Below are 19,378 nucleotides of genomic sequence, written 5' to 3' on the forward strand. Positions count from 1 at the left end.
AGGTCTTTGGAAAAGGGGGAAAAATAGTCAATGTTCGTTCCAAAAGGCAAACAAAATAAAAAAGGGGCTATTCCACAGGTGAGCAAGAGGGCCGCTCGGGGGCTGACGTAGTTGCGCGGCTCGTCCCTTGATTGGTCGGCGAGATCTTTCTCCGGCGTGGTTGGTTCCGTTGGACCGGTAGACTCCAGGTGTTGGAGATCGGTTCGCTGCGTGCCTGCATCCGGGGAAGTCCAGACGTTGGAGGTGAGCTTGCACTGCGGCGGGGCGCCACCGAATAGCAGGTGAGATGCGGTGCGGCAACCTTGAGTCGGGCGGTACGATGCAAGTGTACCACGGGGCCGCGGGACTCGTTGATGGCGGGCAGTCACCGATGGCGAAGAAAAAAAAGGGGAAAAGGAAGTAAAAGAGTCTCTTTGGGGGTCAGCGTTGAATGGGCACACCTGCTCCGGTGTAGCGTGCAGCGAGTGTCTGCTCTCGGGGCAACCTGTTGCTGCCAGGAACAAAGGGGGCCACGTGTTTGGAAAAACATTGGCACAGCACCAGAGTCTTCGAGAGTGAGAGTCCAGGAACAGGCTCGCGGCAATGGGGAAGCAGAGAGGAAGAAGACAGAAAGAGATGAATGATAGCACACATCGCAATTAATGCATCATAAACTAAGTACTTTGTGAGGTAGTTCCTACTTGCCTAATCTGACTAAACTGAAACATATTGATTACCTTCCATTCCTTATGGAATACAAATGAGATAGGACATTCATACACACAAAGACATAACATGAATCATTCGTAGTTCAGTTATCTGTCAAGAATTATCAAGGTATAAACGTGTAAAATGCGGTTACTTGTAAGAACTGTCACCAAGGATAGTCCCAATTTTCACCACTTGGCGGCGCTGTTGCTCCATCTAGACGTTCCAGGGGTGCCTGTGGGTCATTGCCCCCTGGAGGACCGATGCCAGAGCATCCTTTTTGGTTGATATAATCAGTTAGCTGTATCTGCTAGGTCGTAAAAGGCTTCCCTCTGACCCCGGGAAGTCAGGCTTAAACAAACTATTTTGGAAGACACATAAATTCCTATGTGACCTGTTCAGCGGCTTCAAAAAAGCTTTGTTTGTGGTTGAGTGACCACCTGCAGACCTAACCAAGATTAGATCCTTCCTGAGCTGTGGAATATTTATGCAACTGTGCAGAGAGTTTACATTGGAAGAAGAAAACCCCCAAAAAATTAGAGGGTGGACTGGGCCATAGGCCATAGTTGTTACAAGAATTATTAATCGATCAAAATATACAGAATCAATACATCCACTATTTATTAAATTTAATACAATGAAATGTTATGACTTGTTTGAGTTTAAAATAGCACAAATAATGTACAAAGTACACGACAATCTACTCTGCCACATTTCTCAAACCTTGTTTGAAATTAGACACAGTCCTTATGATTTAACATCTTTACCCCCAAGTAGGGGCCAAATGATCTCATTACCTAACAAAACCAGAGAAGGGCCTTTTTGCCTTGCACATTTGTATTAATTTAATCGTTCACGTATTAGCATCCACCTATCATTTGCGAATGCATACCAAGGAGGGTGCGGTTGGCCCTTCCCTCTTCGAATACGAGATGAGGTCCATTTGTCCCTGCACTTTTGAATGAGTTGTTGTCCGATCAGTTAGCCACCTATCATATGTAAATGCAGCCACTACACAGCCATTATGCTGGAATGTGCCCCATTTGTCCCACACACCAATACTCAACTGAATCATAGGCCAAATGGACCCAGATGTCTCCTTGTTTCTTGTTGAGAACAGGCAAAGTTGAGAATTTGGTTGAGTGACGAGAATGAACCAGTTGTATTCTCGCAGTCAAACTGCAAGAAATATACAATTTTATTGTCTGGAAAATTTGGTGTTTGTCATTAAATCCTGCTAACTTGTTTGTTGAAAATAAGACATTCCTTACCGTTTGTGTGTCCTTTGTATGCAAACATTTGCTATAGCATAAAATGTATGTATGTGTGGCTTGGAGAAAATGTAGGACTTAATCTGTATAAAAAAATAAAAATAAAAAAAAAGCATTTGCAACTTGTCCCTTCACACCCTTATCAGATCCTTAGGATCATCCCCTGAATAAAGGTGCAAATTAGGCAGGCCAAATTGACCCAGATGTCCCAGATTGTTCTTGTGGTACATTGAAAACAACAGTGCAACACCTCCCCTCACCTCCCCCGAACCGGGACTGACAAATTTGCCCTAATCTCTAATGTTTGGAGGTCCTTTGTGGCAAACTGCATACAATCCAGGCAGGCACATCACCATAGACGAACAGCTTTAGCCAACAAAGGTTCGCAGCCCTTTCACCCAATATATTCCTTCCAAACTAGACAAGTTTGGGATAAAGTTCTGGGTGGCATGTGACCTAAAGACAAAATATGTCTGCAACATGATCCCCTATCTTCGGAAAGACCCCAGCCGTCCCAAGGGAGTGAGAGTGGGGGAAGACGTCGTGATGAATCTTATGGATCCATTCCTGGACAAAGGCAGAACTGTGACAACGGACAATTTCTTTACATCTCAAAGAAATTGTCCGTTGTCACAGTTAGGGGTGTCCCGATCCGATACTGATATCGGATCTGTATCCAATATCAGACAAAAAAACAGTATCGGATTTTTTTTGTCCATGTCCAAAAATATCCGATATTTGCACACATATATAACGAACAAACTTCCGCTCCTGATTTTCTATCCAGCAGCGTCTGCACCGAGCATGTCGCACTCACATGATCAAACAAACAAGCATGCATGTGAATTAGCTTTTAGCTAACTGAGGAAGAGAGAATGTCAACAGTGTGGGAGTATTTTTCATTGAAACAAGAAAAAGACAGCGGACAGCAACATTTGTCAAAAGCAGAAGTTCCCTGTGGTCGAAAAGAAAGGGAGAAGTTTAATCTAACCAACCTCATCAAGCATTTGAAAAAGTATCACAAACGAGAGGATGAGGATTTTGAGAAGAGAACCAAGGCGAATAATCAGACAGTCAACGCTCTCTGAATCATTTTCACACCGTAAAACTCCCACGGGACGGCAAAAAGGCTTCACGTAAGTATCACTGAAAAGATCGCTTAATTTATTGTGCTTGATGGCCAGCCTGTCAATCGTTAGTACTGTCGGCTTTAAATGTAATTGAGCACCTCACGCCTCGCTAAGTTATTTCGAGCGGCCACTATTTCGTAGGTAAAACTATACCGCGGATGTATGGTGACGTTCAAAGGTGTATAGCGGCTTATTTGGCAAATGCTCACGCTGTTAGCTTCACCACGGACATCTGGAGCTCAGAGCAACTTCATTTAACATAGAGGAGCATAGTATAGAAGCAAGCTAATGGGGCGGCATGCTGAAATGCTCATCTTCTTAAAAAAGAATCTCCATATTATGCTTGGTCTGCAGAAAGGGGATTTGGAGGAATAGTGAAATTAACCAACTGTGTTTCTACTTTTATTAGAGTTACATATTCATTTTTATTCATTTTAAATTGGAGCTTGGGACACGTTGAGCAGTGAGAGAGTGGCCAATATTGTGTTGGTTATATTTTTTTTGTTCCGCCCCCGCTGTTCCCACCATAGTGACCATACAGTGTCACTCTATTCATATATATATATATATATATATATATATATATATATATATATATATATATATATATATAAGATTCTATATGTACTGCTGTAAATTGTTATTTTGCACTTCAAAGAGTATAATTTGTTTTTGTTTACTTTATTCGGGTTATTTCTCAGGGTCCTTTATTTTGTATTTATTTTATTAAAATGCCTGGACATACTTATAGTTGCAGTTAGGTCACCCAAATTTAGGAATAAACGGGTCATATTTTCTCATACTTAAGGTGCTGATTATTCCTTATTTAAATAATTATCACTTGATCAAGTTTCTTCTAACATTTCATACTAAAACAAACGTATCATTCCTGCTGATATGGTATCGGACTGATATTGTTAATTTACAGTACTCTAAGCTAAAATATCAGTATTGGATCGGAAGTAGAAAGTGTTGCATCGGGACAGCCCTGCTGATATGGTATCGGACTGATATCGGTATCGGACAGTATTAAGGCTGAAATATCGGTATCGGATCGAAAGTGGAAAAAGGTGTATCGGGACACCCCTAGTCACAGTTCTTCCTTTGTCCAGGAATGGCTCCATAAGATTTATCACGACGTCTTCCCCCACTCTCACCCCCTTGAGGGTGGGGTCTTTCCCAAGATAGGGTATCATGTTGCAGACATATTTTGTCTTTTAGGTCACATGCCGCCCAGAAAAGCAGTTTGCCACAAAGGACCTCCAAACATTGGAGATTAGGGCAAACTTGTCAGTCCCGGTTCGGGGGAGGTGAGGGGAGGTGTTCCACTGTTGTTTTCAATGTACCACAAGAACAATCTGGGACATCTGGGTCCATTTGGCCTGCCTAATTTGCACCTTTATTCAGGAGATGATCCTGAGGATCTGATAAGGGTGTGAATGGACAAGTTGCAAATGCTTTTTTTTTTTGGATACAGATTCAGTCCTACATTTACTACAAGCCACACATACATACATTTTATACTATAGCAAATGTTTGCATACAAAGGACACACAATCAGTAAGGAGAATGTCTTATTTTCAACAAACAAGTTAGCAGGAATTAATGACAAGCATCAAATTTTCCAGACAATAAAATTGTATATTTCTTGCAGTTTGACTGCGAGAATACAACTGGTTCATTCTAGTCACTCAGCCAAATTCTCAACTTTGCCTACTATCAACAAGAAACAAGGAGACATCTGGGTCCATTTGGCCTCAGATTCAGTTGAATAGATTCAAGTTGAATATTGGTGGTCCATTTGGCCTCAGATTCAGTTGAATATTGGTGGTCCATTTGGCCTCAAATTCAGTTGAATAGATTCAAGTTGAATATTGGTGGTCCATTTGGCCTCAGATTCAGTTGAATATTGGTGGTCCATTTGGCCTCAAATTCAGTTGAATATTGGTGGTCCATTTGGTCTCAAATTCAGTTGAATAGATTCAGTTGAATATTGGTGGTCCATTTGGCCTCTGATTCAGTTGAATAGATTCATTTGAATATTGGTGGTCCATTTGGCCTCAAATTCAGTTGAATAGATTCAAGTTGAATATTGGTGGTCCATTTGGCCTCAGATTCAGTTGAATATTGATGGTCCATTTGGCCTCAAAATCAGTTGAACAGATTCAAGTTGAATATTGGTGGTCCATTTGGCCTCAAATTCAGTTGAATATTGGTGGTCCATTTGGCCTCAAATTCAGTTGAATATTGGTGGTCCATTTGGCCTCTGATTCAGTTGAATAGATTCATTTGAATATTGGTGGTCCATTTGGCCTCAAATTCAGTTGAATAGATTCAAGTTGAATATTGGTGGTCCATTTGGCCTCAAATTCAGTTGAATAGATTTAAGTTGAATATTGGTGGTCCATTTGGCCTATGATTCAGTTGAATAGATTCAGTTGAATATTGGTGGTCAATTTGGCCTCTGATTCAGTTGAATAGATTCATTTGAATATTGGTGGTCCATTCGGCCTCAAATTCAGTTGAATAGATTCAAGTTGAATATTGGTGGTTCATTTGGCCTATGATTCAGTTGAGTATTGGTGTGTGGGACAAATGGGGCACATTCCAGCATAATGGCTGTGTAGTGGCTGCATTTACATATGATGGGTGGCTAACTGATCGGACAACAACTCGTTCAAAAGTGCTGGGACAAATGGCCTCATCTGGTATTCAAAGAGGGAAGGGTCAACCACACCCTCCTTGGGGTGCATTCGCAAATGATAGGTGGATGCTAATACATGAACGATTAAATTAATACCAATGTGCAGGGCCAAATGTCCACAGTCTGGTATATGAAAACGGGGGGGGGGGGGGACATAATGGGATATTAAGTGATAAGGGGTACAAGTGTCTACAAAAAAAACAAAACAAGAACTAATATTAAGCAAAGATGTGTATCTGTAAAAGGTGTTAATTTGTGGAATAATTTGGGAATTGACCTGAAAAGATGTGACTCACTTTTTGAGTTTAAAAAAATTCTTTAAAAGCAAAGTTAAAAAAATTACTTGTGTCAGATAAGAGCATGAAAATTGTATATATGAGTATATAATTCATAAATGTATTATGCTATATGTCTAGGAATTTCATGTATATATGTTATTGCCAAATGCACGCATGTCTGCTCTTGCATACATAACAAGGTTTATACATTTTATTTTAAAAAATATCAACCTAGGCGGCACGGTGACTCACTGGTTAACACGTCCGCCTCCCAGTTCTGAGGTCTCGGGTTCGAGTCCAGGCTCCGGCCTTCCTGGGTGGAGTTTGCATGTTCTCCCCATGCCCGCGTGGGTCTTCTCCGGGTATTCCGGTCACCTCCCACATTCCAAAGACATGCATGGCAGGTTAATTGGGCGCTCCGAATTGTCTCTAGGTGTGCTTGTGAGTGTGGATGGTTGTTCGTCTCAGTGTGCCCAGCGATTGGCTGACAACCAGTTCAGGGTGTACCCCGCCTACTGCCCAAAGCCAGCTGCAATAGGCCCCAGCACCCCCGTGACTCTTGTGAGGAGCAAGCGGTTAAGAAAGTGAATGGATGGATGAATTTATATGCAGTATTGTTACTATCTCCCCCCTTTTTACACATTTTTATGGCTCACAACTCAAAATTATTATCCAATCCACTTAAACTCTCACTACATGCAATTCTTACATAAAATGTATAATAACTTTGTAATATTTACAAAAGGTTTTCGTTTTTCTAATTGGTATAGTGTTCCCTCGTATATCACTGGGTTCATTCATTTTTCTCTTCTTAAAAAAACACAGTTGTACAAACATCCACAAAGTCCGCGCAATTTTTTCAAAGCAACTATGAATTTCAAAAACAATAGGGACCCCTTAGCCTTCATTGCTCGAGCCCTAATTTGCGAAAGAACACTGGCTTGGAGGGGTAGAATTTTATAATCTGTCCATAGTATACTAATAGTCTGACATTTTTTTAAAACTAATTGTATCATACTATATCTTGTATTGTTTACAACAGTGGTATCAAACATACGGCCCGTGGGCCGGATCAGGCCCGCAAATGGGTTTAACCCGGCCCGCGAGATGATTTTGTAAAGTAAAGAATATTTGTAATGTCGGACCAATTAATCAGCTGGCCACAATCAAAACATTATTAACATTAAAATTTATAATTTTACAAGCAGTTTTCAAATCCAAAATTCACAATTTCCGATTTCGTAGCCGATTATTCCCACATTATCCATTTTACATTTACTTCCACATTATTCATCCGATTTACTTCATTCCAAGTTCAATACATTCCAGTAATTCAGGCCATGAGCTCTTCCAGATTTTCAGTTCCAAAATTCACAATTTCCGATTTCGTAGCCGATTATTCCCACATTCTACAGTTTCCATTTACTTCCACATTATTCATCCGATTTACTTCATTCCAACTTCAATATATTCCAGTAATTCATGCTATGAGCGATTCCAGCTTTTCAGTTCCAAAATTCACAATTTCCGATTTCGAAGCCGATTATTCCCACATTATACATTTTCCATTTACTTCTACATTATTCATCCGATTTACTTCATTCCAACTTCAATATATTCCAGTAGTTCAAGCCGTGAGCTCTTCCAGCTTTTCAGTTCCAAAATTCACAATTTCCGATTTCGTAGCCGATTATTCCCACATTCTACACTTTCCATTTACTTCCACATTATTCATCCGATTTACTTCATTCCAAATTCAGTACATTCCAGTAATTCATGCTATGAGCTATTCCAGCTTTTCAGGTCCGAAATTCACAATTTCCGATTTCGTAGCCGATTATTCCCACATTATACATTTTCCATTTACTTCCACATTATTCATCCGATTTACGTCATTCCAACTTCAATATATATTCCAGTAATTCAGGCCATGAGCTCTTCAAGCTTTTCAGTTCCAAAATTCACAATTTCCGATTGCGTTGCCGATTATTCCCACATTCTACATTTTCCATTTACTTCCACATTATTCATCCGATTCACATCATTCCAGCTTCAATATATTCCAGCATTTCACGCCATGAGCTATTCCAGCTTTTCAGGTTCAAAATTCACACCTTACCCACAATTCCCGATTTCGCACCCGATTATTTCCCACATTCTACATTTTCCATTTACTTCCACATCATTCATCCGATTCACATCATTCCAGCTTCAATGTATTCCATCAATTCACGCCATGAGGTCTTCCAGCTTTTCAGTTCCAAAATTCACACGTTACCCACAATTCTCGATTTTTCACCCGATTATTTCCCACATTCTACATTTTCCATTTTCTTCCACATTATTTATCCGATTGACTTCATTCCAACTTCAATATATTCCATTTCACGCCATGACCTCTTCCAGCTTTTCAGTTCCAAAATTCACGCGTTACTCACAATTCTCGATTTCACACCCGATTATTTCCCACAGTCTACATTTTCCATTTACTTCCACATTATTTATCCGATTGACTTCATTCCAACTTCAATATATTCCATTTCACGCCATGAACTCTTCCAGCTTTTCAGTTCCAAAATTCACACGTTACCCACAATTCTCGATTAAGCACCTGATTATTTCCCACATTCTACATGGGCAATTCTACATTTCATATTTACTTCCATATTTTTCATCCGATTCACTTCATTCCAACTTCAATACCCATATGAAAAAAGCCTATATGATATATATATGGCAAGCATTATACATTCCTTTCATAAATTGAGTAGAATTTCTTTATAAGGACTGTGTATGTCTTATATAATATCTGTGCAATTATGGCCCCTTTCATACCAAAAACAACCCATAAATCATATAGGGGATTTTCAAACTCTTATATGAATATTACAAGTTCTACATATGTTTTATATATGCAATTTAAAATGTTTGATATATAATACAAATAACTATTTAAAACAATTTATATATGAACTTTATAAGAACATATTAAAGTTTTCATAAAAAATCACTTACATTTAATATCTAAATCTAGTAAATTAGTTGTAAGTATTTTAGGCAATTTAAATATGATTTTAATAAGTTAGTAATGTTAAATGCTTACAAATTCCATATTAGGATTTAATACTATTACTATATTTATATGATAGATTAATGTATTTATCCTTATATGTATATCATGTGCATTGTACAAAGGACATATGCAATTTGAATACAGTCCACAATTGTGTCAAAATCTTTTATTCCAGACACACACACACACATTATTTACACCCACACGCACACACACACCCACACACGCTTTAATTTGCACAACATCAAACGACGTGGGTAAACTAGTCCTTCCATCTGACTGTCAAAGATGACATATTCCCAAAACACTGACATTCTCATCTAACAGCATGATGGTTTCAGGGTCCAGATTTTTAGGTTTATTCTTTGCCCTGATTTCGGAGAGCTTTGAGTTGATCACAGTACCAATATGTGATGGGATGACATGAGGCCATTTTTGTAATGTTGCTCCTGTAAGACAAACAACATAAATAGCTATTATTAACTGACCAGCATACACAATTTCCATCTGCAGAAATAAAACCACTTAAAGGATATCTCTGGTGGCCCATTTCAAGGTATTGATGGGACGGAGCAATATTGTCAAGTTTGATAAATATCTTGTGTTTCTATTTTTGTGTCTCGTTTTGTATGTGCCAAAATAATTCCCCTGGTTAATTTTAGCGCACGGCGCACACCCATTAGTTACTATTAAATACTATTGAGTGATGCAACAGATAAGTAGGGCAGTAGGTGGGGTACACCCTGAACTGGTTGCCAGCCAATCACAGGACACGCAGAGAGGAACAACCGTCCACACTCGCAAGCATACCTAGGGACAATTCGGAGCACCCAATTAACCTGCCATGCATGTCTTTGGAATGTGGGGGGAGACCAGAGTACCCGGAGTAGACCCACGCAGGCACGGGAAGAACATGCAAACTCCATCCAGGAAGGCCGGAGCCTGGACTCGAACCGGAGTCCTCAGTACTGGGAGGCGGACGTGCTAACCACTCAGCCTGATATTTACTGATTTATTCTTATTTTAATGGAAAGGATGCAACCTGACCCGCTCACAGACAAGCTCCTGCCTTTAATTGCCTTGATTCAGAATGGTAAAAAAAAAAAAATGCCACATTGAATAGGTGGACATGGCTGAGCTAAGACGGCTTTCAACGTGGTGACGTCACGGCTTCGCTTCTTGCAAGCGAGTATGGCTGTAACCAGCAGTTGTCATGGTGTCTTGATAAATACGTTCTGCAAGCCATTATAAACTTTCTTTAATACAACAGTGAATAAATGTGTTGCAGTTTTACTTGATAAACTATATACAGTATATTTCTCCTTTTGACCACCACAGGTACATTTTAAACACTAACAGTATGTCAGAAACTGTTAAGAAACTTACTATATATTGCATCCACTTTGTTTTTTTCAAGAGCCTGACGGCGTGTTCCTGAGGAATCCCTAGATGTTCCTCGTAGGTTGCTGACAAGTAGCACATCCATGGGAAAGACAGCTGTCAGAAGCGTTCTTATAAAACAGGAGGCAGAATTGGCATTTTGAGCCACAGCCCAAGCCAGCTTGTTGATGTGGACGATTGACCCAGGAACAATTTCTACCTATTAAAAAAAAAAAAAAAAATCTAAAAATGTTTTCTCAGAAATATGTAACAAAAATAAATAAATAAATAAATACTCAACCCAACTTTTTTTTATAGCGCACTTTAAAACAACCATTGCTGTATAGAAAGTGCGATACATGGAGTAAAATCAGTCATACAAGAAAACAGACAAACAAAAGGAAGAAAACAGTTAAAACAAATTAATAACACAAATACAGCAATCAATAAAACACCACAACAATGTCACGTCTCATGCTGACTAAAAAGCCATAGATTTAAAATTTGTTTCAAGACAAGTTTTAAAAATGGATAGAGAGGGGGGTTGCAACAGACAAGGCGCAATCCCCGCTTAGCCTTCACTTAGTCCTCGGTATATGTTGTCAAGTCATTAGCAATGCCATCTTGTTTTACCACCAAAAGGCAGAGTAAACCTTTTGGTTGTAAATCAAGATTAAGACTTGAGAGATCAGAGGTGATTTTGATAAATAATCATTTTAAAAGAACAGGCCAGAACAGAAGGCAATTTAAAACAAAAAACAAAACTGCTGAGTAACTAAGAGCTTGCAAAGCAAGAGAGAGAAAAGTGTTTATACAGTAGTATATAAAACTACCTGATCTTCTATGGAAGATTTGGGATGGTCATGAACACCAGATGCAGAGGTTTGTTGAACACTAGGAGATGAAATTTGCCCTGCTTGGAAGTCAGAGCTGAAGGAAGTTGTGGAACCACGGGACTTGAGGGCAGTCTTGAGCTCACCAATCATATCTGGTATCTCTGTAAACACAATTACATTTTGAACTCAATACCTGATTACCTGCACAAACCACTGTGCAATGGTGTGGGCATGACAATCTGTCAGTCATCATGATGTCATTATTTCAGGTCAGACCAGTCAATCCGAGTTGTTGGAAACAGGAGGAGATCGTACTTACTGGTAATACATCACATGGCGCAGTACAATCTAGGTGTTTGATTGTATGGCGCCTGCATGTGATTTTACCGAATAAGTATGTTGTCAACGCACATTGGCTGTCACCAGAGAGGGATGCACTGGGCCCATATGTAATGTCGACAGCATTAATAGACACCATTAATACAGTATATTAGCAAAAAAAAAAAGTTTATTTGGTGTTGAGTTGCTCTTGAAATAATGATGGCAATACTGACTGACAAATTGGCATGTCCACCACTGCCCACCATATGCCCCTATGTGGGCAAAATAAGTTTTCAGGAGCATCAAAGTTGGTCGTTCGTCCTGGACATTTACTGGGCTTTGCACACCACTGCACCCACCACTGCCCAGCATCATCTCTACAACTGGCTGACAGCCCCCTAAAGCAGAGAAAAAAAAAATGCTTTTTAAAAAAAAAAAAATTATTTTATTTTTTTTAAAGACACGTGTACACCAGCAAAGGTGTTTGGTATGGAGCACCTTACATTCCCATGCTCATTTAACTGTTGTTGTATCTAGAATTGAGTGTGCAAAGGTGTTTTCGCCAAGCACCTTTTGTACATGAGGCCTCTGGTTAGTCAGCAATTTCCTCACTGCATTAAATACTGACAAAATACAGTACTTTGGAAATGTCTGGTTTGAATGTGCCTTTAATTTTCTCTGAATAAGCAACAAATATGTCAGAGAAATTAAAATTTGAGGCCTTGGTATGAGATTATTCTGGGATTTTAGCGGAGGAAATCCATTTCCATCCATTTTTTGACCGCTTATTCCTCACTAGGGTCGCGGGGGGTGCTGGCGCCTATCTCAGCTGGCTCTGGGCAGCAGGCAGGGGACAGTCTGGACTGGTTGCCAGCCAATCGCAGGGCACACAGAGAAAAACAACCATCCGCACTCACAAGCACACCTAGGGACAATTCAGAGCACCCAATTAACCTGCCATGCATGTCTTTGGAATGTGGGAGAAGACCCACGCAGGCACGGGGAGAACATGCAAACTCCAACCAGGAAGGCTGGAGCCTGGACTCGAACCAAAGTCCCCGGAACTGGGAGGCGGACGTGCTAACCACTCATTCACAGTGCCACCTAGCGGAGGAAATCAAATACAAGAAACCAGATGCAATACAAGAAAAGTGCCTGGCTAAACCAAACCAAAAAGTACTGTTGTGTGTTGGTTGATTCACAACCATACTCACCTCTAACCAACATGTTTTTCAGTTTTTCATTCTCACTTCGCAATCTTGTATTTTCTTCCTCTAGTTCATTCAGCTTCTGAGTTTGTTGTTGGTTGAAAATTGGTTGATATTTATCGATAAGCTTTTTGGCAACATTCTTTTGTGGTTTTGTTATCGATTGTTTTTTACTTTGAGTCTGTAAAATAAATTAAAACAGTTACTTTCACTGAAAGTACAACACACTTATTCCTGGAATAATGCAAAACCCACTTTCAACGGAGGATTGGCCAATAGTTACTGATTAAAAATAAAAAAACAAATAAATAAATATCTGCATTTGCATCATCAGGCAAAACGCATGCCAACATGCTCCAATATATGAACACGTGTAATGTGTCAATTCAATTGATTGTTTGTTTATTACTTTGATTTGCAGCAACTTCTGTAATTTCTTTATAACTATTTCTTTCTGTCTTTTCGAAGAAGAGTCAGTTGCCCTAGATTCTCACTCATCTGAAATGTATTTCTCCGCTCTAAGATGAATAAAGTACCAATCTATCAAGTGTAGTTTAACCTTCTTAGACAGTATTACATAATATATATATATATATATATATATATATATATATATATATATATATATATATATATATATATATATATATATATATATATATATATATATATATATATATATACATATATATGTTTAAGATTTTACTTACTTGTGGTGATTCACCTAGATCAGTTTCAGAATCAGAGTCTGTATATCGACATGGCGGAATTGAGGGTCTTTTTTTGGGCAGGTGCTCATCCTTGTTGACAGACAAATATTGTTTAATTTTGCCATTTGTTTGGAAACGATTACCTGAAATGAAAAATAGACAAAACAAATTACATTTCCCTTATGTAAATGTATGTAATGATATGGAAACTGACATTGGGTTAAAAAAAAAAAAAAAATCACTTACTGCTGACGAACTTGACAGATGCTCTGTAAACTGGCCAACCATGTTTGGGTTTTTTACCTTTCTGCCACTCCACAATGGCCAAGTAGTCAGATACAGGATATCCATTGTCATCAAACTTGGAATCATCATAAGACTTTATAGCATCTGTCTTCACTTCACTATACTTCCCAGCATCCTCTCCATTACACCACACTACCACTGCGAATCTTCTTGTCATACTACAATTACAACAAATTGTGAGAGTTTAAACAACATAAACTTGGCTATAGCATTAACAAATCTGAATAGACAAGTTTATACATGTTTTGTCTTTTGACATTTTTTTTCCTGTTTTATGTCAAATTTTGTATTACTGTTAAATATTGTCTGCAACTAAATTAAAACTACTAATACAAACGTTAAAATATTAAAAATGTTGGCGAATGACTTACTGAGGAGAAATTCGATACTTTAGCTAGCACAACACTAGCAAACGTTCATCCTTGGTGGAATACAGGCTGTAACGTAACTTACTCAAATATAACTTAAAACTCAAAGGAGCAAGTTGAAAATGTTTCTACCTTGTTGGCAATAAGTCAGAAGGGACTTTGGTGTCCATGTTTTCGCTGCCTCGCTGGTCAACAACTTTTTTCAGACGAAAAAGCCACAGAAAGCAGCAAGTAACGCCATCTCTCTTCTGGTCTATCCCGCTTGGATTGACTTCTGGCTTGTCATTGGCTAACTACGTAGCAGTTCAAATCGATGTCAACCAATCACGCTCCACCTAGCTTAATCGTCTCCGAGGTCGTGTTATCTGTCTGTGTTCTTTTCTTTCACCTCCAAGCAAGCACAAAAGAAGTCTAAAAATGCCAAAACGAAAAATATACTGTCTTCATGATACTGCGGGAAGAGAGAGAAAGATTCCTCGTCGTACCCTGAGTCGATGGAAAAAAAGGTACATTATGTGTGCGTAGCATGAGTTCATGAAAGCTAAGCTATTTTATGCTAACTGCAGCCTGTACACGATGCTAGTGTGCTATGCTATCGGTGTGTACAGGAAGTTAACACTATATAAAGTCTAGGCTACACAGGCTGTATGCACAAATCTATATTGTCCAATATTTTAACATCTGTATCATTAAAACTGTTTTAGGAAAATAAAAGACGTTCAATTTAATGAGCATTCTTCACAAAAAACCGACAGTGTAAGTAGAATACACTTAAAAATTAATATAATTTTTTTCCCCCAATATATCATGGTTTTCTTTTTTCCTTTTTCCACCATTTTAGTATCATTTTTCACATTCATCAGGGGAGACAAAGCCATCCACATCCACCAATGAGCAGGTGTGTCTGTCAATAATCATAATAAAAATTGTTTATCTTTATCTTTTACTTTACATTTTATTTTTTAGGATTCGAACCTTTTGACATGTCCTCCAGAGCCAGAAGAGAATTTATCAGAAATACAGGTATATATATATATATATATATATATATATATATATATATATATATATATATATAGTTTTTTGTTTGTTTGTTTTTGGGTTTTTTTTAAACAAATTTCACAATAGAAAAATGTATTGCTTTCATTTTTAGGATGTCAACCTTTTGTCTTGTACTCCAGAGCCAAAGGAACGATTTTCATCAACAGTGCAGGTATAGAAAATTTTTATTATTGTTTAGATCTATTTCTCATTAATTTTACAATGGAGTAGTGATATTTAATTGTTTTTAGGAATTCTGCCTTTTGCCACACCATCCACACCCTAATGAGGTGCCCTCATCTGAGGTACTGGTATTAAAATTGTTCAGATAATGTATACATTTTTTAAACTGCATCTGGGAATGGGATAATACCATATGTTTTATTTATTTAAAGGATATAACCCTTGCACATGTTCCAGAGACACAAGGACTATCTATCTATCTATCTATCTATCTATCTATCTATCTATCTATCTATCTATCTATCTATCTATCTATCTATCTATCTATCTATCTATCTATCTATATATCTATATATATATCTATATATCTATCTATCTATCTGTTACTCTTATTGGTATTTACTCTTCCAACTGCCTAAGTAATAATTTAGTCCTACTTGAAACCAGGCAGTGGTGTTTTAGAACAAATCCAGGCAAAGTTTAGAATCCACTATGTTCCTAATTTAATTATGATTTTAATCATAGTACAACAAAAAAATATTTAGTGTCAAAGTTTCAGAAACATCAGTTTACCATGTTGCATGTGAAATGTCTCTAACATGACAGCAAACACATTAATTGAAAGTTATACTTTTTAAATCCCTTTTTTTTCTCATTTACAGAATGATACTATAACACCAGTAACGGAGTCCACAGAAGGGTGGCCAACTTATGAAGAGGTACCATAAGAAATTTAGCAGTAATGCATGGGATATTTAATAGCATTGTTTATGAATATGTGTGTGACTTTGAAAATTTAGATAGTCCCATTTCCAATACATAATAATTTTTAAATGAAAATAACTTTTTTTTTTTTTTTTTTTTTTTTTAACAGAATGCACCAAGATCCACACCAGATGCATCTTGGCTGAGCATACTTGCCTTCTCTCTGAAACACAATGTAACTGGGGCATTGATGGAGGATTTGCTGAAACTGTTAAGGTTATGCAGCCCTGATTGTGCCCCCATTCCACGTAGCAAGTACATGCTGGAGAAAGCTTTTCAAGACTTTGTGGTAAAGTCAGAATATCATCACTACTGTGGAGTGTGTAGCTCTTATATTGGCATCGCTGCAACTAAGGACAATGAATTAAGATGTAGCATCTGCTTGTCAACTGTACAGAAAAGTCAGAACATTGAGATGGGAAACTTGTTTGTTTGTTTGCCTTTGAGGGACCAACTCCAGAGTCTCTTAGAAAATCAGCCCATTATGAACAGTGTGTCACAGCAAAACAGAGATGTTTTTACTGATATCTATGATGGGAAGTTGTACAAACGTCTGAAATCTCTTAGTGATTCTTTTGTGTCACTATCCTTCAATTGTGATGGTGTGCCTGTATTTCAGTCATCTAAATTTAATATCTGGCCATTACTATGCTGTATTAATGAATTACCTCCCGTGAAAAGAGATAAGCATGTTCTATTATGTGCTTTGTGGTTTGGTTCATCTAAGCCAATAATGACCAGCTTTCTCAAACCTTTTGTAGAGGAATGTAAAAGTCTTGCCCAGATTGGCCTTTCTTGGCATGATCCAGCAGATAAATCAGCTAAAACTGTAAAGGTATACGCATTGTGCGCCATTTGTGATGCAGTAGCACGGCCGTTGTTACAAAATTTCAAACAGTTCAATGGAGAGTATGGATGTAGTCAATGTCTTCATCTCGGTGAACAACTAAGGAAAGGTAATGGTACTGTGAGAGTGTATCCTTTCAAGGAGGGCATTCCTGAACTTAGACAACATGATACAACTGCAGAAATAGGTCAAATAGCTGGAAATAATGGTCACAGTGTTTTGGGTATTAAGGGCCCATCTCCAATAGTTGACTTGCCACATTTTGACCTCATCAACGGTGTGGTTCCTGATTATATGCATTGTGTATTGCTGGGGGTTTGCAGACAAATGTCAACTTTATGGTTTGATTCTAAATATCATAATCAGCCATGGTATATTGGGTTGAACACCGCAGGAGTGGATGAAACTTTACTGGAAATCAAGCCTCCGAGTACTTTTTCACGAAGCCCACGGTCTATTGTTGAGAGAAGGTTTTGGAAAGCACATGAGTGGCAGAACTGGCTGTTATACTATAGTGTGCCAGTCCTAAAGGGCATACTCCCAAGCAAATACCTTTGTCATTGGGCATTGCTTGTGGAGGGTGTAAGCATTTTGTTAGGGTCACAGATTAACCAAGAAGATATTGACCATGCACGAAACTCCCTTGAGCTTTATGTTAAGTCTGTTCAGTGTTTGTTTGGTGAAGGGCAAATGACATTTAATGTACACTCACTCCTACATTTGAGCAATAGTGTTGAGAACTTGGGCCCTCTCTGGGCCCAGTCAGCTTTCATGTTTGAAAACTATAATGGGTATTTGCTTAAGCAAGTAAAAAGCAGCAATGCAGTACCTCAGCAGATATGTAAAAGAGTCGCTTGGTCTCGTGCATTGCCACAAATAGCTAATGCATGTGCGCAAAGTGAAGTTTCACCTGAAATGAAGTTATTCCTCCGAGAAATGACCTCAACTAAACATCAAGTAAGAAATGCTGCAAGATTTGACAAAGTGACAGCTCTTGGGGTGCCAAAGATAGGGAAAGTATCTGAAAAGGACCTGATAGCATTGCATGGTTTTGTAACCCCAGGCTCCATTGTTCGATATTATAGCAGAATAGTTGTTATTAATGGAGAGGTCATTCACAGTGGTGCTTATGCAAAGACAAAGAAAAGAAACAACAGTGTGGTGATTTTGAAAGATGAACACATTTTCAAAATTTCATATTTTTTCAGTGTGAATGAAGATCAGCATTTATATGCAGTAGGCAAGGTTGGAAATTGCACTGTACAGAAACTGGTTCAAGGGAAGAGTGTAAAAACCTCAATGACCTTTGTTAAGACTGTTCATTTTCCAACTGGCTTTGAAAGAGCTATTGATAGCAATGAAATAATAAGACCATGTGTTTACATAAATTGTGCATCTGGTCCTATTGTTTGTGAAGCTATCATGACGTACTATTGTTAAGAACAAAAATGAGATTGTGTTGTACAGTATTGTAATAAAATTGTGAAAAATTGAAAGTATCCATCCATCCATCCATCCATTTTCTTGACCGCTTATTCCTCACAAGGGTCACGGGGGCTGCTGGCGCCTATCTCAGCTGGCTCTGGGCAGTAGGCGGGGGACACCCTGGACTGGTTGCCAACCAATCGCAGGGCACACAGAGACGAACAACCATCCACACTCACACGCACACCTAGGGACAATTCGGAGCGCCCAATTAACCTGCCATGGATGTCTTTGGAATGTGGGAGGAGACCGGAGTACCCGGAGAAGACCCACGCGGGCACGGGGAGAACATGCAAACTCCACCCAGGAAGGTCCAAGCCTGGACTCGAACCGGAGACCTCAGAACTGGGAAGCGGACGTGCTAACCACTCGACTACCGTGCCGCCAAATTGAAAGTATGTTTTAAGTTATTAAAACAAAAATACTTGTAATATATATATATGCATTTCATGAATATTTGACTTTTTATTGTTGTATTTATCTTGATTTATCAAAGAGTAGATTTAGTTGGTTGTCAACATACAGCTGTGCTCATAAATTAACATATTCACCCGAGAGGTATGTAAACTTATGAGCAACTGTACAAAGTATACATTTGAGTTACAGCTGTCAAATATATATATATTTTTTAATCAGGTTAATCACATTTTAGAATTTTGATTAATCACGATGAATCACTTAATTAAAAAGGCTTTTTATTTTAATTTTTTTTTCATTTTCTGAACCGCTGGCTGCTCACAAGAGTCGCCGGGGGTGCTGGAGCCTATCTCAGCTGGCTCTGGGCA

General features: G+C 38.6%; 1 protein-coding gene and 1 long non-coding RNA gene across 2 annotated transcripts; one reads left to right on the plus strand and one right to left on the minus strand.

Annotated features, from left to right (window-relative positions):
- Positions 1-420: 420 nt before the first annotated feature.
- Positions 421-14,995, minus strand: LOC144022439 (uncharacterized). Its single transcript, XM_077527221.1, has 8 exons — positions 14,405-14,995; positions 13,845-14,062; positions 13,599-13,741; positions 12,895-13,069; positions 11,357-11,520; positions 10,530-10,743; positions 9,456-9,592; positions 421-546 (listed from the first exon to the last, which is right to left on the minus strand). The coding sequence occupies exons 1-8, from the start codon at positions 14,440-14,442 to the stop codon at positions 421-423; spliced, it is 1,215 nt and encodes a 404-aa protein (XP_077383347.1). The 5' UTR covers positions 14,443-14,995.
- Positions 14,996-15,048: 53 nt separating this feature from the next.
- Positions 15,049-18,644, plus strand: LOC144022865 (uncharacterized). Its single transcript, XR_013284422.1, has 6 exons — positions 15,049-15,170; positions 15,239-15,295; positions 15,426-15,485; positions 15,565-15,618; positions 16,159-16,215; positions 16,371-18,644. It is a non-coding gene; the product is annotated as an uncharacterized LOC144022865 (long non-coding RNA).
- The last annotated feature ends 734 nt before the right edge of the window (positions 18,645-19,378 follow it).

Source organism: Festucalex cinctus, chromosome 7 (genome assembly GCF_051991245.1).
Source record: "Festucalex cinctus isolate MCC-2025b chromosome 7, RoL_Fcin_1.0, whole genome shotgun sequence".
In the NCBI taxonomy this organism is placed as follows: domain Eukaryota; kingdom Metazoa; phylum Chordata; class Actinopteri; order Syngnathiformes; family Syngnathidae; genus Festucalex; species Festucalex cinctus.